General features: G+C 48.4%; 1 protein-coding gene across 3 annotated transcripts in view; it reads right to left on the bottom strand.

Annotated features, from left to right (window-relative positions):
* The window catches only part of SEC14L5 (SEC14 like lipid binding 5), a 35187-nt gene that overhangs the window by 118 nt on the left and 10794 nt on the right, over positions 1–24275 (bottom strand). For all 3 annotated transcript variants that reach the window (XM_083872697.1, XM_083872698.1, XM_083872699.1), the window contains 14 exons: positions 17677–17826; positions 17435–17566; positions 15223–15351; positions 14415–14613; positions 12660–12772; positions 9649–9838; positions 9290–9378; positions 8851–8921; positions 8063–8234; positions 7303–7437; positions 6797–6934; positions 5849–6094; positions 4829–5007; positions 12–3852 (listed from right to left, as the gene is read on the bottom strand). In XM_083872697.1, the coding sequence (XP_083728823.1) occupies positions 3747–3852; positions 4829–5007; positions 5849–6094; positions 6797–6934; positions 7303–7437; positions 8063–8234; positions 8851–8921; positions 9290–9378; positions 9649–9838; positions 12660–12772; positions 14415–14613; positions 15223–15351; positions 17435–17566; positions 17677–17826 (2049 nt within the window). In that variant the 3' untranslated portion in view covers positions 12–3746. The remainder of the gene's footprint in view (positions 1–11; positions 3853–4828; positions 5008–5848; positions 6095–6796; positions 6935–7302; positions 7438–8062; positions 8235–8850; positions 8922–9289; positions 9379–9648; positions 9839–12659; positions 12773–14414; positions 14614–15222; positions 15352–17434; positions 17567–17676; positions 17827–24275) is intronic.

The following is a 24275-nucleotide window of genomic DNA, read 5'->3' as shown; positions in this document are numbered from 1 at the left end:
TCCCTTTTTACCTCTCCAAGTAAAGGATGTGTAATTCCTGTGCCAGCGTTGGCACCACATCAGCCTGTTAATCAAGAGACTCTATTTTTCTATGATTTACAGAAAATTACTTGAAACTTGAATAAAGTCTATTAGTGCTACCTGCCTGAGACTCAGAATTCCTGGTGTGCAGCTGCAGAGGGAGCTGATTCTTTCCCAGTTAACCTCAGCCACCCAGTGGAACCCAGGAGCTCTTTTTTAAAAAAAAAAAAACAACACCCACACTGTTCCAGCCCACTCTGTGCTAGGAAAAAAAAATGCTGGTTCTGTTGAGAAAAGCCCAAATATTTTTGTTAAAAAGCAGGAGAAAATGAATACAAGCCTTACCTCTGCTTCTGGGAGCAAAGAGAGCAGCACACAGGCTTGAATTTTCATTGCCTTGCAATGAAAATTGTTGAATCAAACAATTCCATGTGTTCCCAGAGATGTTTTATTTCCCACATACCCAAAAGTACAGCTCTACCAGGACCCACAGACACCATCACTGGAGGACATCTGTTATTCCAGCACCCTGCAGTGGGCTCTTACAGCAGGTTTGAGGGTTTTGGCTGAGAAAAATGAGGATTTCAGTGTATAAAACCAAAGCCAGCTGCAAAGGAAAGTAAGTGCTGCTAAAATAATTAATGCCCATTTAACTAACATGTAACTGAAGGCTTGGAAGTGGGTGTTGGTGTCACTAAAAGCCAGCAAATGTGACTTGACTCCAATTCCCCCTTCCAAAGGAGAAATAATCAGATGTAGGGAGCATCACAAACGTGTTGGAGGAATATTAAAGCTTAATTGCATGCAGGAATCTTTGACAGCTGCTGTCAAGTAAATTTCTAATGGCTGTTCCTTGCATTAATTGCTCACAGTACAAACATTTGGGATGGTGAAGCAGCGTGAGCTCATAAAATGCCTTTTGAAATGAGGGATTCCCTGCCTGGAGCAGGGCTGGCCTCTCCCCCAGCATCTTCCCAGCCCAGTGTGGAGGAATTCCTACTGGGAACTGCAAGTGGATCGTGGCATTTTAAAAATCTTTCAATATAAGATAAATAAACCAGGATAAAGATTAAAAAAATCCAATAAACCGAAGTGGGATTATAAATTTACAAATTGCTGTTCACAGTTCCTAAAAGGGAACGGCCAGAACGGACCTGGCACAGCATCCTGCACTGCCCCAGCAGCTCTGAGGTAGGTGGTGTGTTTGCATAGGGAATACCTGAACCAACTCACTGGGAGCCAGTTTTTAATTCTCAGTTTGTTCCCCGCACACAGTCCGAGCTCAGCTGCTGGGGAGGGCCCTGATGCATCACCCCAAATGAGGCTTAGCAGATTTCTGAGGATCCAGAACCCCTGGAGTTTATTTTCTAAAGCACGTTGATGTTGTTTGAAGGGAGGAAAAAGGTGATGCAGAAGAATTCTGTGTCTCTGGTATCTGCAGTTCACAAGGTGAGGTTTAAAAAGCACAGCACAGCATCCAGGCTGTTGCTCCCTTTCTCCTGTTAATATCCAGGAGAAAAAATTGAATTATTTAAATTTGTCAGGTGGGATAAGGCAGGCAGCCTTGCCAAGAGAGGCCACAGGCTGCTCCACAGACCTGGCCATGATCTCCAGTGGACACAGGAGTGACACTGCCAAGGGACAAGAGGAAAATCTGGGATTGGGATGTCCCCAGAGCCAGGAACACTCTGTGGAATGGAACCAGCCCTCGACCTCACCCTTCAGAGAAATGCCAGGGGCCAAGTTTGTGGTGCTTCACAAAGTTAAACACCCAAAACTTCTGGTGAGCAGAAAACAGCATATACCACATTTCAAAATAAAATTAAATTAAAAAACCCAGGGCAAAGAAAGAGATTCTTACCCAGAGCAAACCCAGGGAACAGGAATGTTGCCACTGTGGGATGTGAGCAACCACGAGAGAAGGGAAAATTCTGAAACAGCTCAGGGGGGACAGGGCTGGGTTTGCTCCTGGGGCTTTGAGAGTCTCAAACTGTTTCTAGAATCAGATTTTATTCTGGGTTATGGATTTTCTATGAGGGATACACACATGCACTTTTGCTTCCAGAACTCCTGACTTTCCAGAGGAAAGGTGGTATTTGTGCCTCTATCAGACTCCAGTTACACTGAAATGCCAGAGACAGACGTTTCATTTGTCTGGGAGAAACATTAAAATCTATGGAACAACTGAGAACTGGAAATCAGAACTTCCCTGAGCTCTACAAAACCAAATCACCTGTTCACAGGGAGAGGTGCAAGGTGCAGAATGATTCCCTTGGCTCCAGTCCTTAAAAAAACCCACCAAACAACTCAAAACCACCTCAAGTTCTTGGTCTCCCATTGTCCCGAATATTTTGGCTCTTTTCTCCTTTGGCAGAGACTGGTGCTTCAAAACCAGTGATTAAAAAAAGCAGAGTGGGAAGGAACAACCTCAGAGATTCCTGAATAAAAACTTGGTGAGTATTTGACACCTGCTCATATTTTTTCTCACCTGGACAAGAACATGGATAACTTTGCTCCCCAACCTGACTTCAGGAAAAATCAGATATTAGGGACAAACATGGCATTTTTGGTGTGTAGGAAGACAGTGCATCTTCATGAACAACTCCTGAACTCAATCCTTGTTTCTTAATCTTAAAAAACAGTCCAAAAAAAAAGCACTGGACTTTCACCTTTCCTTGCAAGGAAGGTGACACAGCCCTTACTCCAATGCAGCCCTTTTGCAAGAACATCCAGTGATCACAAAGATCAGGGCCCAAGCAGAAACATTGCTTGGGATTGAAGACAATCAGTTATTCCTTTCTAAAACAAAGTTCATCCCATTAAAAAAAGGTGACTGTATTTAATAAATAGTAATTTCTGACGCTATAAATAAGTTAAAAATTAATTTAAAATAAGCTAGTATAGAATAAATAGGCTTCAGTAAGTGCTTCCATACATACGTGCCTCTCTGAAAGGTTTCAAAAGTTTAAAAAGAAGCAAGTTCTGTAATACTGCCAGAAAATCTTGTGCCTTCAGGAAATCAAATATTGCTTTTCTTAGCCCTTTAGGATTGGATTCAGTTCCCATCCACTCGGGGATGGGACAGACCTACTCATTATTGCTGTAAACCTGAGTAAAAAAGAAAACAATATTTCGGAAGATGCCACTCACTGGAGGCAGATTCAACGCCTGGAATTTCTAAAAAAAAAAAAAAAAACAACAAAACAAAACAACCATTTTGACTTTGTTTCTCAGCAGGGTTAAAAAAAATCCAACACATTTCCCAGAGCATCCTGCCAGACCAGAAGAGGTTTTTGGTTTGGCCTGGAGGTGATTCCTGAACTGTCCTGCCTGTTCTCAGGTGTTGGCAGCTCCCTCCAAGGCCCTGCCCCTGGATGGCCCCTGGACTGTCCAGTCTGGGCACCCAGGACACTCCCTCAGCTTTGCCACCCAGGAATTATCTAAAAGTCCAACAGGTAAGGCAACATCAGCCTCCTCTGTGGGAAAAGGACGGATGGGAAGAGCCCTTTGGAGTGGAATGGATTCCTGCAAACCCAAAATCCACAGGTGGTGAAGGAGGTTACTGAGGAGCAGGCAGCTGGCCCCAAACTCCTCCACCTGCCCTCAGAATTCCAGTTTTTGTGGCTGAAGCAGCTCCCAGAGGCCTCTCTGTGCCCAAAGGCTCAGCCCTGGAGCTCTTTGGTTTGGGGCTGGTGCCCCTGCTGGATGCTGCAGCCTTGGCTCTGCTATCTGGAGAGGTGGGAGCTGCTCTGGGACTGACTGGAGGATGTGGTGACTCCACTCAGCTGGGAAAAGCCGCTGTTGCAGGACTCCAGGCTGGACATGGATCCCCTGGGATGGGACAGAACAGATGTGCTGTTAGGAAGGCAGCAATTAAGGGAGAACTATTCCTCCCACAGAGCAGCTCCCCCTCTCTACCACTTGCACAAGTGCTTTTTAGCTTAGCATTTCCCACTTGCTCTCTAAGAATCTCTGTGTCACCATGAAAAATTCATCAGTCAGAGACACTTTTTCTCCAGTTACAGATATTATTCCTTGTCTGTGACTATCATTCTGGGGAAGGGGACACAGCTGGAGCTTGGGGAGCTGTTCCTGAGGAGAAAGGAAAGCTCCAGAGCACTCCAAATTCAGTCTTGTGAACCCAAGGGCTCTCCAGGCTGCTGAACACCAGAGTCCCAACTCAGCATCTCCAGCTCCTCCTGCCAAAAGCTCAGGAAAAGCCCCAAGGAACAAGCACAGCTGGAGTGGGGCATTTCTGCTGCTCTGCCCCCACAGGACCTGCTCACACCTCAGATTCAAAGTCTGTTCTGCCCAGTGCCTCCTCCAGCTCTGGGGAAGGGTCAAGGACTTGCACAGAGCTCAGATTAACAGGAGATGGGGAGGTGCTTCTGGCACTGAAGGAGGAAGCCAGACACACCTTGTTCACCTGTTCAGAAATTCTAAAGTGCTAAACAAAATCATTTGGGAAATAACCCAGCTGATATTTAAATTACTCCAAAAGCAGCTTCTCAAAATATCCCCAACTAAGATAAAAACCCTCCTGCAGTCAAAAACCTGCTCTTCAGGCAGCTGCAAACAAGACCCAAAGCACAAACTCCACTGGTGGACACAGAGTCAAGGGAACTTATAAATGTAGGTATTAAAATAAATACCTACAAGCACCAGAGGAGATTGGGTGCACAAAATACCACCAATATCACCAATTTTGTGTCCATCCACTTGCCAGTAAATCACATCCCCTGTGAGGCTCTCTGTGTTTAACTCACACTCAGTGCAACTCGTAGTAAACCCCTTGTAAATGCCCTACCTGAAGTCCTTGGAGGCCAGCACCTCGTAGTAGTAGATGAGCTTGCACTTGTGGCTGGAGCCCTGCAGGGAGGCCAGGACATCATCCACCCGGGGCAGGCTGGAGCTGGAGCAGGGAGGGGGCCCGTGCATCCTCCACTGCAGGATGTAAAAGCCAGGCCAGCGGGTGACATGGGAGCCCTGAGGGAGGGAGGGACAGCACTGACCACCAGGGGAATTGGGGAATGGCAGAGTGACCCAGCACAGGTGTCATTCACCTGTCTCATCTGCCTTTCCCTATTTCCCTGTAGTGCCAATAGGGGAAAAAAAAATAAATCTTATTTAGCTTACTTTCCAGAAGAATTTTAGTTTAGAGTCTCTTTCCAATGACTCACTTGAAATTAGGATTTCCCACTTTCACAGGGTATCCAGAAAATGATCACAGAATGGTTTGGGTGGGAATGGACCTTAAAGCTCATCCCATCCCACCCCCTTTCACTGTCCCAAGCTGCTCCAAGCCCCATCCAGCCTGGCCTTGGACACTTCCAGGGATCCAGGGCCTCCCCACCCTCCCAGGGAACAATTCCTGCCCAATCTCCCATCCAGCCCTGCCCTCTGGCAGTGGGATCCATTCCCTGTGTCCTGTCCCTCCATCCCTTGTCCCCAGTCCCTCTCCAGCTCTCCTGGAGCCCCTTTAGGCCCTGGCAGGGGCTCTGAGCTCTCCCTGGAGCTTCTCCTCTCCAGGTGAGCACCCCCAGTTCTCCCAGCCTGGCTCCAGAGGGGCTCCAGCCCTTGGGGCATCTCCCTGGGCTCCTCTGGACTCTCTCCAGCAGCTCCAGGTCCTGCTGCTGTTGGCCCCAGGGCTGGGGCAGCTCTGCAGGTGGGCAGAGGGGGCAGAATCCCCTGTCCTGCTGTTGGCAATGAGCACAGCCCCCATTTCCAGCAGTACCTGATTTCCCACACCATCAATTCCCTCCCTCCCACCCGATTACTTTGGAGCTGGCAGGACTCTGAGGCCATGGCAGACTCAAACTCCTCTGACCTGGATGCTCTCTCCTTCCCTGCAGACCAGAGGAGACTCCACCCTGCTGTAATCCACCCCCAGCACCCAGCTCTTGTCGATGAGCTGCACATTGTCCCCTGCAGCAGAGGGATTTGGGGATGAGGCCTCTTTGTGGCTTGGCTCAGGAGCTCGTTTGGAGTGGAAGAGGCTGAACACCACATCTCCCTTCAGGATGTCAAAGTCCCAGGTGATGACGGATTCCCCTTCCAGGATCTCCACAAATATCTAAGAAAGGAACAGAACAAACCCCTTGCAGGGTCAGGAGTTCAGGTGGCAGCAGTGTGTTCCTCCCCACTCTGGGGCAGACAGACTTGGCTCCACAATCCTTCAGTTAGCATCATGATGGTCTTGATCCTGAGGAGGTTACATCAATTCCCACTCCCCACCCTACCACAGTGCACCCACTCAAGTGTTTTTACCTTTTCCCCCCATATCAGAGTTGCTTGTAAATGAGTTACTTGTTCTAGGAAAACCTCAGTGAACTGAGGCACAAAGCAGGACACAGCAAAGACCCAAATCACTCCCCATCAGAGAGGCCAGAAGACTGATTTGACACTTCATTGCTCTTCTTTGGGACATTCTGTTTCCTGGTGAGTCCCATCAAGCAGTTCCTGGCACACACCTTCCTTTATCACCCCCATTACTGCCCCAGCTACACTGCTGGGAATGGGAGCTGAACTATCAGAAGGGAAACTGAGTGGCCTTTAATTCTCCTGTGAGAAGGAGGAAGCGACTGGACCTTAGAGAAACTCAGGCCATGGTAGAGATAAGAGACACTGCTGCCCAAACTGCTGTTCTGAACTCCCACACTTCCAGCTGCTCCCTGCCCTCTCCTGCTCCCTCTGTGGGAACCCCTGGCTGCTGCAGGCAGCCCCAGCAGAGGGGACACGTCCCTGTCCCAGCCCAGCCCCTCAGCTGTGCCCTCACCTCGTGTGGGGCTCCTTTGAGGACACTTGCAGAGTGGTAGATGGTCTCTGTCCACAGCCGGATGTGATCCGAGTTCTCCGACTCGTCCTCGGTTTGGTAAAGGGACTTGGGGACCAGTCCCCCCTCTGAGACCGTGCACTGCAATGGCCACACACACAAACAGGAGGCTCAGGATGGTCCAGAGGGAGCCAGGAGCACCTCCTGGCTGTCACACACGGGCTGAACAACCCACCAGCTGAGCCACAGCTGCACAGTGACTCTGAGTGTACTGGAAATACCGAGGTTTATGTGAGCTCCCTGTAGAGAGCTGCCCCCTGACCCTGCTCCAGGATCCCCAGGGCAGCACCCACTGCAGGGAACAGCCCCTGTGCCCAAATGGACTGCCCTGTGCCCAGAGCAGGGCCAGCACAGAAGCTTAACCCCTTCCAGAAGGCAGTGGAAGGCCAGTGGTGATGAACAGGGAATCAGTTCCAGATTGCACCTACACAAAAAGAAAGAAAACTCACCATGCACTCTCCTCCCAGGAAGTCTGGGATCACATCCTTGTCCACGTAGTCCACCAGCCCTCCTGAGCCCTGGTAGTTATTGCCACTGTAGATGAGGAACTTCTGCCGTGTGTTCTCGTTGATGAAGGGACTGACCTGAAAGACAAAGGGCACACAGGACAAGGCTGTCACTGAGGGCAGCTGGAGACACTGTCTGAGCCATCTCATGATGCTTTCAGCTCTAGCCTGGAACATCCCAGCAATGTGCAGATTTTCACAGCTCTGAGGCACTGCCCAAAGAGAGGGATAACAAATGGAAAATGTTCCCTCTCTCTGTATCATCATCTCACACTTTCTGCTTCATGTACAGGAGATCTGTAGCCACTGCCTCACCTCCAAACCTCACAAGAAATGTAACCACCACGTTCTCACATTGCCAGAGCAGTCAGCAAGCACCAGGCAGAACCAGATTTATTATTTACTACTCATTACCCTTCAGTGTCCTACAGCATGAGATTAAAGGGTATCTGTCTTTTCCCATCTATATGAAAGCCCACCAAGTGTGGATGGAATGGGGAATTCCTGTTCATGTTTCTCATCCTGTCCTGGTGGATGGCAGAACCCAGTGAACTACAGGAACCCCATGGCCTGGCTCTGCTGTGGCCTCTTCAGGAGCTCACCACAAGCTGCCTGGAGATTTTCCCTCCCTGCCCCTGCTGATGCAGCTATTTGTGAACCTGCACAAGTGGCAGTGATCTTGCAGAGCCCAGGTTTCACCCACCAGGGTCCAGAGCACGGGGAAGACCCGTGGTGCTCTCACAATCAGGAGCCTCCCCAGGGTCTCAGGGTAGTTGTCCTCCACCACCTCAATGATCCTGAGCAGGGCCTTCACCCCAGGCCGCCACAGGTGCCTCATGTTGAGCCCTTCCAAGTCCACCAGGCACGTCCAGGATCTAAAATAAATAGGCAGAAAAAGATCTGTCAGAACTTTAGAGGGTGGTGGCTGCTCAGTTCAGGATCCACAGTGACCCCACAGCCCGGGCAGGATCCAGAGAGGGCAACAAGGGGCACAAGCAGCTCCAATAAAAGCACATCTCCACTCAGGCAGCAGAGTGGAGCTCCAGGTTACACAGACACCCAACCCCAAGGGCAAGAACATCTGTCACTCTGGAGGAAGGTGAAGGTATGAAGGCTTATTGCTAATAAGAATGTAAAAATATGTTTTAAATGAAGGTGGAATCTGGCAGACAGGCTCCTGTATTAAAAATCCCTCAGAATTTCAAAGGTGTGGATTAAAATCACCAAGACAGGAAGATTAAATTAATCTGAGATGGGATATGAAAATGATGTAAGAAGGCTCAATACTTTCCAATGAAACTTCAGGATTTGACTGCATTAAAGTCCAACTAATGCATTTATATATATCTGTGCTCCCCATACAGCCCATAACACACACTGCAGTCTGCACTGTAACCCTAAGGACATCACCCCAAAGCACAGCAGAACCCTTCACCATGGCAGGGAGAGGTGAAAGGAGTCCAAGGACTCAGGAAAACCAGTTATACTGACGTGATGGGGCGGCCAAAGATGTTGGTGTTCTCCTCACACCTCTTCTGTCCCTCCTCATTAATGGACAGAACCTGGAACCAAAGACAGCACAGACAGGGATTAGCCCCTGGAGATCTTATTGTAAAAAATACAGAAAGCAGAGGGCAGGGATAGATGGGATCTTGGGAAGGAATTGTTCTCTGGGAGGTGGGCAGGCCCTGGCACAGGGTGCCCAGAGAAGCTGTGGCTGCCCCTGGATCCTGGAAGTGCCCAAAGCCAGGCTGGACAGGGATAGTCCCTTGGAGCAGCCTGGGACAGTGGAAGGTGTCCCTGTCCATGGCAGGGGCTGGGATGGGATAAGCTTTAAGATCCCTTCCCACCCAAACCATTCCAGGATTCCTGATGCACCATGACAAGACTTCCCAACACCCTGAGGGGGAAGAGGTGACACACAACTCACATGTCTGAGCAGGGACTCCTCTCCCAGGGCCTTCACCAAACCCTTGGTGTCCATCTGGCCAAGGCGGAGGATGTAGAGCGGCCGCCCATCTTCAAAACAGAGAGGGCAGCACTTTAGTCCTCCAGGATATCACTCTCATACCTTCTTAAAAAGCCACACTAAATATTTGAAAAGCATAAAAAACACTGCCAAAAGCAACCTTTTCAGAGAAACTGCTTTGCACTGACTGATCTGTGGAGAGGAAATACAATTCCAGGAAAGCACAGTGGCTCCTCACAGGCACTGAACTGCTTTGTTAACTTCAAAAATGTCAGCACAGCTTTCTCCAATATCCCAAGGTGCCAGGGGCAGCCTCTCACCTTTGTCCTGGTAGTGCCAGCCCCCAGTGTAGTACTCCTCGAGCAGGGCTGGGGGTCTCCAGGACTGCAGGATGAAATCCACCTGGTACTGCTTGCGCCAGGCCAGCGACTGGCACAGCATCTCCCGTGCCTTGTCGATGTTGAAGTCGCGGGCGCGCAGGAACCGCAGGATGTGCTCGTCCTTGGGGATCTGCCAGAGGAGAGAAAGCCCCAGGATCAAGACTGGAATGTTCCCTTTGGCCTGCAGAGGAGGCTGAACACTCTACACCAGTTTTTAATCTCCTAAAACTCAGACAGCAAACATTAACCTTCCCTTCCTCCGTAGCGAACCCAGCTGGAAGCAGCAGAGGGTGCCAGGAGCACAAAAGAAGGGACCAACTCACTGACTGTGCAATTCCCAGCAAACCCCAGCCTGGCTGATGTTTCCCTTGGCTGCTTATCCACAAGGACCTCCAAAATACTGGGTGAAAGTCAGGGAGTTGCAAGTTCACCTGCCCAGGGCAAATCAGCTCAGGATGACAACAGGTAACAAACAGCCACAGGTGACACATTGACCACACCAGGCACTGGAGGAGAATCACAACTGTGCAGTCTGAATGATGCCACCAGTACCAATTCCAGCTCTTGTGCAGGCCCTGCTGCTGGTGTTTGAACAGGAAAGCTGCTGAGTGCTTCCAAAGGCTTCCCTGCCCCATCACACCACAACAACTCTTGATCCAAATCAGCCGAAACCACAACACACCCTCTCCACATCACTCACCCCAGCAGTATTCTAACATCACAGGCACAAAACCTTTTCAAAGCAAGTCTGCAGAATGGTTTCCTTCCATTCCTTCCAGATCTGCCACGTTCTCTTTAGCTGAAGAATCAGAGAAAACTTGCCAGGCATGCCAAGCAGCAGGAATTAACAACGAACCTGATGGATTCCACAGAAGTGCCAGATCTGACTAAGAGCCTGTCAGCTGCAAATCCAACTGGATTAAAGCTGCATGTGCTGCTGCATTCCCAGTCCCTCACTCCAACTTCCCCTGAAGTGCTTGGCCTCATTCTCTACAAGTTTCCATAAAAAATCCCAGCTCTGTGGACCAAAGACTGTCTCTTCCACATCCATACTGTGCTAGCACAACCCAAGCACTCCCAGCCCTGCTGGGACACAAATCCCCACGTTCAGGAGTCAAAGCTCCTTTGTTTGTCCACTGCCATGCTCAGGGAAACAGAAAACTGGGTAGAAAGCAAGGCTGGCAGCTGTGTCAGGAGGGAGCAATCTCAGATTCACAAGCAAGAGATGGTAAGAACTGGCTCATAAAAAGAATGGGCAAAGCTCAGGCTGCCTAAACCAACCCTAAAGCACATTAGGAGCAGGGGGGAGATTAACACTGGTTCTAACAGTGCATCTGTGTGTCCTGGAAAGGAGAGTGCAGCCATCCCAAAGATGATCTTGTGAGTATTTAGAGGAATTCAGTATCACAGCAAGTTTAAAGCCAGCAGAGTGTTCACCAGATGATTCAGGTTTGTGTTCCTGCTGCTCAGAGGCAGCTCTCACTCATCAGACCCAGCCCAGACACCCACAGGAGCCCCTGATCTCTGCAGGAGAGGGGATGGCTGATGGAAGGTTTGATACTTTTCATCTTTCAAACCTCCCCTGTGCAGAGCTCCAGGCAAGAGGCAAATCCAGCACTTCTGTTTGGACCAAAGGCAGGAAGCTCCAAGAAGACTTATTCCACAGTGGAATTAGTCTTTTATCCTTGTCCAACCAAAGCAGTAACTCCCACATGCAAGAAAATGAAGGTTTAATTTCAGCCTGCTTTTGTATTCACTGGTGAAACTGCTGCACTCTCCTGGATGGTGCAAAGCCTTGAGCAGAGCTTCAAGCTGCTGCAATTTTAACACCATTTGCAGTTTGTTCCTTCAACTCCTCAGATCTTTTAAGGAACAACATATCTGATTGTAAAGGTAATGTCTGCTTTGGAAGGAACAGGGAAGAGATAGTGAAATAGGACAGAGGACAAAAATAAGAAGGGCCATTTTCCAAGAAACAGGAGATCTATTTTTTGATAATTTCTGACAGAGAAATAAGGCCATCCCTGCTCCGAATTAAAAGAACAGATTGTCACAGCAAGGTAAAAGCCTCCCCAGGGAAAACCCCAGCCTTGCAGGACAAGCTCCTGATTTTGGCCTGCTCTGTCAGGGAATCAGGAGAAACAAAGAGTCCAGCAGTCAGGGGGTTCAAGATGAAGTTTCAGTAGCCAACCTTATGTCGAGGTGTTTCATGCCTTGGCTCTGTGCCCCTGGCTTTGGTTCCCTTTGGCTCTGTGCCCCTCACTTTGGTCCCCACCTTGACCAACCTATAAAGACTCTGGAGACCCCAAGCACTTTTGTGATCACCCCACTGGAGAAGATCCCATCTATGGGCATCTCTACACCTTGAGGACTCCGACTCTCCACGTTGGTAGCTATAATCCCCTTCCCCTCTTTCTCTATCTTTCTCACTATTCTCTATTTTCTTTCCCTACTATCGCATTGTGGGCACTAAATAAAAGTGCATTTTTTGTTTCAGCAAACTGAGTTGTCCCTTGCTGTGTCTTTTGCGCTTCGAGATCTCCAAAACGAACCATCATATGTTTGCAGACCCTGACAAGCCCCAGTGAGCTCTGGGCTCCATCTCCTCTTCTCCAGCTGAACAAACCAAGTGCCCTCAGTTTCTCATCCTATGGCTTCACCTTGAGACCCCTCCCCATCCTCATGTCCTTCCTTTGGACACCTCCTGATAACTTTAGATCCTTCTTGTATCCTGGTGTCCAGGACTAGAGCTGAGGCCACTCTGGCACAGAGCAGGACACAGTGACCCCTCAGGCTGCCAGGGCTGACTCATGCTCAGCTCAACATCCACCAGGTCCCTTCCTGTGGTGCCACACTCCAGCCTCTCCTGCCCCAGTGTGTTTGTGCACTCACAGGGTTTCCCATCCCAGCTGGGGATCCCCTGGATGCCCCTCTGTGCCTGCCCCACCCACCTTTCCCTTGTGAGTCTCCTGGAGCCACTGGCGCAGGCGGATCAGGCAGCTCTCCTGCATCGGGGTCAGCTGGCCCAGGTAGCGCTCGATGTAATCAGCGTCCAGTTTGTCACCTGGAGGGAGGAAATAACAGCTCAGGGCAGGCTGGAACAGCCCCCAGGGAGGTGAGCAGTTATTGCTGCACGTGGGGTTCCCTGTGACTTACATGGGATTTGCTCAGAAGCCTCACTAGGGAAGGGAGAGGGAAAGAAGGGAGAGGGAAAGAAGGGAGAGGGAAAGAAGGGAGAGGGAAAGAAGGGAGAGGACACTGTCCTGGTGACTGGGGCATGAGGCCACTGTGCTGTATCACAGCTGGATCACTCCTCCTGTCTCTGGGAACACCAACATTCCATTCAGCCCTGAACTGCTCCAGCAGGAGCTTTAAAAGATCTACCATGAGCTCTGGCACTCAGCTCACCAACTGCTCCAAGAACTGGGCACTTCCATCTCCACGTGTCCCCAGTCTCAAGCACAACTGCAGTGACAAGTGGCTCGCTGGAAAACCAAGCCATTATTCTGCCCAGGGACACCAGAGACAAAGGGAGAACAACAGCACACTTCTGACAGCTAGGGAGGCTTTTGGCAAGAGGAGAAGTTCTGTGCACACCAAGCAGCTGAAGGCTCCTCCAGCTCAGAGACAAAGGACAAGGGCTTGGTGACTGCCAGAGGGATGTGCCAGCACAAGGGACACAGGATGTGTCACCCAGGGCTGGGGGGAAACAGCCCAGACAGCAGCTGGGGTGGAAGACACAGGGAACAGGGCTGGGGACAGCTCAGAGCTGCTCTTTGTCAGGCACAAGGTTCTCAGTAGGTGCCATCACCTACAGGAGGCCTGGAGAGCCACAGGATAAGCAGGATAACACAGAAATTGCATTTGGGAGTGAGACATCCTATGGAATCCTCAGAGCTACCAAGGTGGGGAGCAGGCCCAGGGAAGCTAATCCTGTCCTGAACAGGAATATGGGCAGAAAAATAAGGGCTGCTCTCCTTTTCTGCTAGATGGAACCCACCACTCTGAGGTCAATATTAACCTCAAACATTTCTCCTAATCAGCCTCTCTGTGGATTCCATCTTTTTTTCTAGAAAAGCTCCCAGAGAATGTCAGGTGAGAGCAGAACTACCGATATTTCCAAATTCCAAGCTTTTTCCCTTGTTACACTCAGCAAAACAAGAGCTGCCTTTCCTTCTCAGGAATGACAACAAGTGTTTCTATTACAACAGCTCTGCATTCAAAGGTCCCTCCTTTTGCCAGAGAAATATTTTATTTAGTCTAGAAGATATCACCAGACCAACACACGGAAAGATTAAATTTGATTCAGGCATTTTGTGTGAAAAAAAAACACATTCGGAGACATTCCTCAAGCTTGTCTTGGCCTGATACAGGGTCAAAAACCATCCAAACCTGTTCCTAAGAATATTAATTTTGGAACAGATAAAATATTTAATTCCAGCATACCAAAGACACCTTCTCCAGTTTAAAGTATATCAACCTTAAAGGGCTAACTAAAACTAATTTTTTTCTAAGCTCCAAAACATACTGCCTGCACAGCTTCTTTGTTTTAGGGAGAAAAATAATAGTTACATTATTTATTTTGCTTAAAAAAAAGAAAATACTTTCCCTCCTCCTCCTCCCACACACTCCAGATGAAAAACCTGATGCCCAGAGAAATGAAAAAGAAAAAAAAAATGAAAATAAACTCCTTGCTGAGTGCCTACCGTCGGGGCTGGCAGGCTCTGGGGCAGGGCAGGGGCTGGCAGGAGGCTCCCTGCTGGTGCCAGCAGCCCCAGGATCCAGCGGGATGTCACCCGGGGCCGGGGCTCGCTCCTCCTCGGCCGCGGGAGGGCTCCAGCGAGGGATGAAGGTGATCCCCTGCGAGATCAGCTCCTTCAGGTAGTGCTCAATCACCTCCTTGCCCTGAAGGGGAAAACTCTCGTTAGGGAAAAAGGCTCTTCCGGAGCCAGCAAGGCACAGGAGGTTCCTCAGGACAGATGGTTAATGCTGTTAAGGATAAACAGAGGGGAGGACTCTCCTTTCAGCCCCATGATCCTGTCAGAAGTATGAAAGCCCCATGTGAATTGATGAATAATGGCTGGGCAAATCCCAGTCTGTGGGATTTCTAACACTTCCACCTCATCCTCCTGCTCCCAAACCCAATTAGCTGCCCTGTTCTTCTGCAGCCCAGAGCCATTGACCCAAGTCAAGCTCTGGAGACACAGGGGGTGATTTCCCACCCAGAACTTTCCCTTTCTGCACAAGAAGAGTTTCCTCAGTGTCTGAGGAGCCTGGGACCCACAGCACCCACTGCACCCAGAGCCATCCTCCCCTGGCAGAGCTGCTCCATCCCTGCACAGACACATTCCAGCCAGCACAATGTTCTGTGCTCTTTGCACACTGCCTTTGCCTTCCTTTGCCCAGTTGAGGGGTTTCAGAGCCACAAGCAAAGGCACAAAACCACCCTGGGTGTTTGCAGAAAGGCCCCCAGAGGAGCTGGGGTGCTGTGGCAGGCAGGGAAGGCCACCTCACCCGTTTGATGTTGGAGGTGTACTGCTTCATGGCGATTTTCTCCACGGTGCTCTCAAAGCCGAAGAAGGATTTGATGTCCAGAGAGGCAGACTGCTCAAAGCACGTCCAGTCCTCGTTCTCAGGATGAACCTGCAGCCAGAGGGACACACAGGAGGGATGGGGACAGATGGCTCATGGCACAAAACTGGCTCTTTAACCTCCTCAGCCACAGAGATGGGCCACTGCCACACCTGGATTGACCAGGTTCATTCCTGTTGTGAGAATCCATCATGAACTGGGCATCCAGACTTTGGCTAACCCAACATTCCTCACATGCACAAGGAAATTGAGATTTAAACCCATCCCTGCCCCAGCAGACTGAACTGAGGTAGCAAAAGCTGCACAATAATAGCAGTGGGACTGCCCACTTCAAACCACCGTGTCAAGGTCTCTTTATGGGAAGACAGGGATGGCCTTGTGGAACCTGCAATTAAAACTCCTACACCTGCAAAGAAGAAAAATGCAAACCACGTTTCTTTTTTTAGTTTTGGATGGGAGACTCAGCTACTAATATCAGTTTTCTCCCCTAAACACTGGGGACATGGCAGAGCAGGGAGTTTCCCCATCCCTCTGCTCAACACACACCTTTCCCTTATTTCCCCTCTGTTGCTCTTTTAGAATCTTTTCCTCTTTTAAACTTAACCCTTTCCTGAGAAGGCTCTGCCTTCTCTCTGCAGGTGCTGCTGTTCACAAACTGACAGGGAAAGAAAAACAACTCCAGCCCTCACAGAAAGATACCGTAAAAGACAAATTCCCTGGGGAGATATTAAGTAACTGCAGGGGCAGGATCATATTTCTCCGAGTTGCCTCAGAGAACACTGCAGAAAAGGAAAGATGAGAATAAACCTGCTTCCGGTGCACTCTGGCAGGGAAAAGGGAACTGGTAAAAATAGAGCAGGGAACCATCTTGAGGATGCAGCCAGCAGCTCCCACCCTGTTCCCCTCAAAGCCCAGATGATGATGTTTCCTTCCTAAGGACACAGCCAAAATCAGCAAGTGGAACAATCTCAGGGTTGACCTGGGAGCGTTTCAGACCTGTCAGTGCCTTGGACAATGACGGAAGTTTGATTTACAGCAGTTTTTAGGAAGCTTCATGCAGCTACCAAGGGATCTCTGGCTCTGGAACACCTTCACCATCCAAAATGTTCAGCTTTTCCACTCCTCCTCCTGCCTGAAACTCCTTACAACCTGCTTACTTCTCAAGAAGCTGAGCTGCTGTCCAGCTGCCAAAAGGGCAGGTAAGTAACAGGATCTGGACATTTGTGTAAGGAACAACAAGCAGGATCTGATTGCTTCCAGAAGCAGCTGAGGCTGTTTCATGGTGACTGGGCCCTCAGAGCACCATTCCAGTGAAACAGCACAGAAACAGTCACAAAGGGAGACACCCCAGGCCACAAATAAGGCTCAATCCTTTCTCCAAATCTTTAGAGCATGAAAAAAAAACCCCAAAAAAAACCCACCAAGGTGCTAAAACTTTCACTTATTTGTGGGCAAAATTAATTGCCAGACTTCACTCAGGTCCTTATAACAATGAATAGTAAGGGTTTAATTCTAAGATATCCAGATTTATAGGCATGCCCAAGCTCTAGATGATTTTGTTAGCCTGAATTTCAATCAGAAAGAAACTGAGGGAATACCAGCAGTTCTGGAGCACCAATTCTGTTTCCCACTTTCACTCCAAGCAGGGAATCACAATAAAATCTAAAGAAGTTTCTCAAGCCCTGTGAAATCACAGAATGGTTTGGATGGACACACAGAATCACTAGGTTGGAAGAGACCTTAAAGATTATTGAGACTTTAAAAGGCCACTGTGTTCCAACCCCTGCAATAGGCAGGGACACATTCCACCATCCCAGGTCACTCCAAACCCTGTCCAGCCTGGCCTTGGACACTTCCAGGGATCCAGGGGCAGCCACAGCTGCCCTGGGCACCCTGTGCCAGGGCCTGCCCACCCTCAGAGGGAACAATTCCTCCCCAATGTCCAGTTTGTCCATGGGAAGCCATTCCCCCTTGTCTTGTCTCTTCCTCCAAAACAACCAAACAATCCCACACCCAGCACCCAACAGAGTCTCCATCACAACCCAGTGCTGCAGGGGTGCCCAAACCCCTCCTGGCACCTTCCCCCTGAGTGTGAGTGCAGAATTTCCCCCCTCCCAGCAGAACTCTCTCTCACTGAGTAGCTGCAGGTCTCCCTGACCACCACACGGCTGGCAAAGGTCTCGTTGTGCGCTTCGATGCGGAGCGTCCTCTCCCTCCAGTTCACCGTGTTCTTCTGGATGAAGAAGACATACTCCACCCCTGCAATCTGAAGAGGAGAGGGGGAAACACAGAGAGAAAAGAGTAACTTTAGGAGCCTTTATCTATCTGAGCCAGCCAACAAAATCCAGGCCTCTCTGCTGCCAAGGTTCCACCTGCCTTCTTCAGCAGCCTGGGAGCATCCACGTTCAGCTTGCAGCTCCTCTCAATGACGTGGATGGCTCCATCCTCACTCTTGGATTCGTGCAGGATTTCACTCCCCAGGAAGACTGGGATCTCTGGGCACGTAGGAAAGCGCTTCTCGTAGGCCTAGAAGTGAAAATAAAGTAAATTTTAGCTTCTGGGTAAATATATTTTAACTCTTTTTGAGTTAATTCATTCCCTTACAGTGAAAAGACCAGTAAAACAGAGGCCCCTGAACCCCTGAGCTGGCCCCAGTTTTCTCACAGATAAAATTAAAGCACAGAAGGTACAAACAGGGACAGCACCATGTCAGTCACCAGCCAAGCATGTCCTAACACAACTTTTCCTTCATACATGAAATAAAAACAGAATCCTGTTGTTGAAGAATACTAGGAAGGGAATCATCACTTTAACATCAGGAAGCTCCTAACTAGCAAAAGCAAACACAGCTCTGCTGATTTCTGCTGGCTAAAGACTTGAATTTTATAATCTCTGGGTCACTGTCTGTATGAAGCCTTAAAATATGATGTGCCAAACTGTTCTCACTGCCCTAAACTACCAAGGGTAAGACCACCAATTACTGGCTACTCATTTGCCTCAATTTATCCATTCCTAAAACAATTCTGTCCTGGCTCTGAAATCTTCCCTGTTCTAGTCAGCAAATCCCTGTGAAAAGCCCTTTCTCCAAGGCTTCTTCAGCAGCTCCAGCAGAAATCCACTCTTCCCTGGCACTTGCAGTGAAGTTAACTTGTATAAACAGCACCAACTGCAGCTGCTCCTTCCTTAACTTCTTCATCTCTTATTATATTCTAAGATATTTGCAGGATGGAATGTTTTCCTTGGATTTCTGAAAAACCTCCTGCATGTTGTGTTGCTGTCCAGAATTCCAGTGCAGCTTTTCCAGGAAGAGAACCTGTGCTCTCCTTCCACTGGACTCTCAGAGCTCCACATTTCCACCACAAGAAGTTTTTGCCATCATTCTAAAGCAATTCCTCTAGGAACTGCTGTCATCTTCCCATCTTCCAGAAGACACCACCATTTTATACAGCACAGAAAAAATAATAATATCCATTAATTCCCTGCCCCAAAAGCAAACTGTGCTGATGTGCTGATGCTGGAGCTGGGCTGGGCTGTCAGCTCCCTGTTAGCACAGCAATGCAAAAGCCTGGATGTCCCTGCACAGATTCATGTCCCCTGCTCCCAAAATAGCCCAGGCACTTAAGGACACATTCCATATCTCCTGCTCCCGGAGCTCTGGATGGGAAAGCAGTTATTTCACATTATCGTGTTGCTCCAGCATCAGGAGGGAAGTGCAGGGGCTGCCAGCTGGAGTCCTGGCCAGAACAAAGCACGCAGGTCTGAAACTCTGCTCTCCCAGTCCCTCAGCAACGTCCTGCTTGCCTCACCACATGCTCACAGAGCTTCTCCCATGTTCTTCTAGCTGTGCTTTCCACTCCTCATCACAGGAACAAGAAAACCAGTTTAGATAAATCCAAAATTCCCGTGTTTCCAACACAGATCCACCTGGCTCCAGCCAAGAGAAAGGACACTCACTGCTTGAAGCACTTTATTTATTAGGATGGGGGTTCACTTCCTATCTGTGCTTCCATCTGCCCTCTCCCAACCCTCCACACTCCAAACCACCATCCAGGGCTATCCTGAGGCCAAACCCTTCCCCTTGCTGGTCTCTTCTGATCCAGCACATACAAAATGTATCTCTTCAGGCCACCCACTCTCAGTTACTGGAGTCCCAAATGCTGAGAGCACCCTCAGAGGCCACTGGGATACCAAAATATTGAGCTGCTATTTTTGAGCAGTTTGCCCCATGTCACTCCATAAATGTGCCCTTAACACACTTGCAAAAAGTGTTATTGAAAGCCTTTCCCTGAGAGAAGGCTGCCCCAAGGCAGCTCCACAGCAAAAAGGAGACAGTTTGATAGGACAATGGGAAATGGTCTTAAACTAAAAAAGAACATTTAAAATCAGATATTAGGAAGAAATTCTTCCCTGTGAGGGTGTTAAGGGCCTGTCCAGAAAAGCTGTGGGTGCCCCTGGATCCCTGAAGTGTCCAAGGTCAGGCTGGACAGGGCTTGGAGCCACCTGGGATAATGGGAGGTGTCCCTGCCCATGGCAGAGGGTGGCACTGGATTTTTTTTTTTTTTTTTTTTTTTTTTTTTTTTTTTTTTTTTTTGGTCTCTTCCCACCCAAATTATTCTGTGATTCTGCTCTTTCAGGGGCGCAGCTGTGCCAGGAACACTTGAGGAAGTTTCCAGACAAACAAGAGCTGTTCTAGTGGGACCAGGACCTTCCAAAGACCTCACTTTTACAGCTCCACCTGCAAGTGCCTCCTCACCACGGAGAGACCACAAGAGCCAGTCTGGAACCACCACTGAACCCCATCTGAAGGTAAACCACTGGATCTCAACTCCAGCAGCTCCTTTCTCCACTAAGTATGGACTTGATCCAGCTGGAAACAGGCTCCCTAATAAACTGTCACTAGATCCTGCAAAACTGAGACCAGGACTAAGAGTGCAGCCACTTTTTCTCTCAGCTAAACAACATCTGGAGCAGAAGAGAGGCCAGGGCAGAGGCACATGGCAGTGCACAGCCTGGTGATATAACTGTGACACGAGCCCAAACACATTGCCTAAATAGGGGGAACATTGCCCTATTTGAGAAAGGATCCATATCCACATCGATATTAAGTCCTTTGCTAATCTTCTTTGCACAACAGCTCTAAAAATACAGCAGGGAAGATGCCTGAGATCACATGAAGGACAGCTGAAGCCCCACGCTGCAGTCACAGCAAAGCTGTTCCTGGAGCACCCAGACTCCCCATCCCTGCACACTGAGCTGAGCAGGAGAGCATCTTATTTCTGCACCCAGCATCCTCTTATCAAAATTATCAGCTCTGTGCAACAGCTCTTTGCTGCTCCAACAGGGAAACTGAGGGAGGTTGTAAAGGCAGAGAAATAATTAATTTTTTTTCAAGCCATCACAAGGTTGTTATGTCTGCTCTTCTGGGATTCTGCAGAGTCCAAGGTGGACAACAAAACATCCCAGAGAAATTAAAGGCACAGAGCATTTAGTATTAATTGTTTTAAATGCTTTGGCTGCCTGCACTTGCTCTTTCAGCTCCTTCCTGTGGGTCTGCACTTGAGACAGACATTGGGATGACTTAAGTCTCCAACAGGATCATATAAATATATATATATAAAATAAAATTCCTGGTGCCATGAAGCCACTCCCTCCTTCCTCTAAACCCCACTGGGATTGAAATCTCATACCCAAATTAACCATTCCACAAGAGGAGCTGGCTCAGCCCACCAGTGTCCTTCCCTAAATCATGTTGGTTTTCTCCAAATTTCTGACATGAGAATTGTTGCAAAAATCAGTGCTTGTGTTGTAGTGGACTGTGACCAACAGTTCAAAGAGTTGTTTAAATCTCTGCAGTCCTGAAACTGAAATTACACATTAAATTTCGTTTAAATCTCTGCAGTCCTGAAACTGAAATGACACATTAAATTTCATTTAAATCTCTGCAGTCCTGAAACTGAAATTACACATTAAATTTCGTTTAAATCTCTGCAGTCCTGAAACTGAAATTACACATTAAATTTCACAAGAGGGCTGAGTGAAGACAGAGAGACCTGGAATCTGTTTGAACTCATCAAGATCTTTTGCTTAGAACTATAACCAATTTTTTTTGGGTGCATCTAAATGTAAAAAATATATATATATATATATAAGCATTTATATACAGTTCACTGGAATGAAAAAATTCAACAAAAAAGAAATGAAATGAAAAAAAAAATTACAAGTGAAACGATTTCTCATTGAAAAGTTAAAACATGCAGGAAAGTCAAAGATCTCAAAGGTTCAATAGTGTCAGATTTTCCTTTCCCACTGAAGGGAGCCCAAAGTAGGATAAGGATATTTCCAGCTGGTTACAGTGACTGCTGCATCCCAACAAAGACCCCTTAGTGCCACTGAAGTGACAAATGATTAATTACAAGGACAATCATTAGCAGTGATTCACAGGCTGACTGTGAAATCAGCAGAGAAAAAAGCTCTGACCAAGCTTTTGCCCTGGGATCTCCTGGGAAATGCATCCAAGTGGTTTTGCCTGGTTGGTAAATATCCATCCCGAATGGATTATGGGAACAACACTGAAAATGAAAATAATATGAGAAGAGAGCTTGAGAACAATGCAAGAAGCCAGGCTTGGAAGTGTTTTAAACTGCTGGCTAAACACTCAGTAACCAGCACAAACCCCACACCTGAGAGAGGAGAATACTCCAAAGGTCACCCAGATGCCAAACAAGAACAAATTATACAAAACCACAAGTGCCAAACCCCAAAAGTGACATTGTAAAGCCTCATAGCCACAGAGGAAAGAGGAAATTACCCTGTTTACACTCCCCTATTCCATCTCCTCTGCAAGCCCTGCACATTCCCAGCTCCAGAGGTTCTGCCAGTGCCAGAGTTCTCCTGCCCCTCCATGTAGGAGCTGTGTCCCTGCTGCTCCTCCAGCCCCACAGGACATGCCCAGCAGGCAGATCTTTCTAACAGCTACTCCTGTTTCTCCCTTGGCAGGGTTTTCTAGGAAGTGACCTTGAAATCAATTACACCACAGAGGCCTCAGGAATGCACAACAGGGATGTGTAAGCACTGAATTACTGCAGGAAACAAAACACCTCAGCAGCCAAACCCCCCCCTGCACACCTCGAGGCAGTTCCCTCCAGCCCTGAGTGGTTTCAAGAGGCAGCTTCTGTTACATGGGACCTCCAAAAGTATAAAAGCTGTGTGAGGGAAAATTAAATTGTATTGTGTAGAGCACAAAGAAACTTAATAGTGATGCACCTGATGTAGACAGAATTTATAGTCAGTGTTACACCAATAAGTGACAAGGAGAAGATTCCATTCTTGTGCCAAATCACAAATTTTCTGTGATCAGACAACGTTTAAATCTGTATTAATTAATGAGATTCCTCAAGGTCGTGCTACAGCTTGCCAGGAAAAAGGACCCCCTGTGTTCAGAGGAAGGGAAGAGGAGGAGCTACAATACCAGATTTTGAGCTGAAGACGCCCAGATCATCATCCCCTTTGAAAAGAGATGATGAGAAGCAAGATGAAGACACTTCATCGCTTTCAAGTAGGAAGAGGATACATTTGGAGCAGCTTTTGAGCAGCTCTAATGATACAGAAATATTCCTCTGCAGATTCAGGCCTTCTAGGAAAAAAAAGGAATTTCATCCTGCAGTCTCTCCCACTGCTTGGTCTCAGTGCTGAGACACAGCAGACACAATAATCCACGTGTTTTGATCAGATACCAGCTTCCCACTAGCCACAAAGCAAGATAAAATATACAAGGAACAATGTGGGAGGGACCAAATGCATATTTAGGGTACAGAAAGGCACTGATTCAGGGAAAAGAGAACTTCATTGCAAAGAGGTGCAGAGCATGCACAGCAGAAATCTTTGGGGCTTGAGGGGAAATAAAGAAACACTTCTGCTGGCCAGAGGAAAAAAGATTTGCCAGTGAGGAGTGCATGGGACAACAGCACCCAGGCTACAAACATTGACCCAGTGTTATCTCTGCCTGGACTGCAGCCAACAACTTGTCTCATTCCTTCAGATTTTGGTGAAAGAAACAATTCAGGGAGCAGCAGCAGCATCTATTGCAATACAGGCACAACTGAGGGCCAGAGCAGACCCCCTAAAGCCAGGCCCTGCACTGCAGCTGCACAAAGCCCTCCTGGGAAGCCACCAACGTGCCTGACCTCCTGTCTGAGAAGGAACAATGCCCCATTCAAGCTGTCCTGCTGCAGCCTTCTCTCTCCTCTCTGCTGGGAGAAGGAACTCTGTGTGGAGCAGTTGGGGTCAGCAAGAGCACAAGGCTTTGACCTTTGCAAAAAAATCTGTGGAAATTACACCTTATCCAGGAATCGCTGCTTGCCACAGGCCAGTGTGGAGAGAGAGAAACCAAAATGGGAAGGCAAAGAAGCAGAGATCTCGTGTGAGTAACACCTGAAAGAGCAAAACACAGCAGTCAAGTGTCACATCACACATTTACCGCTTGATGATTCACCCCCAAATCAAACAGGCTGGCTCAACAAACTAATGGCTGCTTGGAAGGGCACTCTGTCATTGCCAGAAGCTGCTGTAAGAATTTACACAAACTGGCCACGATTCAGGGTCAGATTTGGGCAGGTCACTGTGCTCAGCACTTAAAACAAGCCCATACCCATTGAGATGTAAGAATTAATTATGATTCTAAATTTTACCACCTCTTCTAGCTTCTGCTGAAGAGTTTATAATTTGTTTTCTGCACCTACACGTTCAGTAGAGAAGGATCTTTTGGTCACTACTGGAAGATGAGATAAAGGAGATACACTGGTCAGAGCTCAGCCATCCCTGCACCCACCAGGTTAACCTTGAGACACAACCCATCCTTCAGGGAAATAACCTCCCTGCTGCAGCTGGAGAAGGTGAGAACACCAGTACAAGACCCTTGGAATTAGTGCAAACCTTCTCCAGTCCACAGCACCACCCTGCCCAGCAAATGGAGGCTG

This window comes from Zosterops lateralis, assembly GCF_965231275.1.
Source record: "Zosterops lateralis genome assembly, chromosome: 15".
Classification (NCBI taxonomy): Eukaryota; Metazoa; Chordata; class Aves; order Passeriformes; family Zosteropidae; genus Zosterops; species Zosterops lateralis.
The sequence above is the reverse complement of the archived record's forward strand: the minus strand, read 5'-3'. Positions and strand labels throughout refer to the sequence as shown.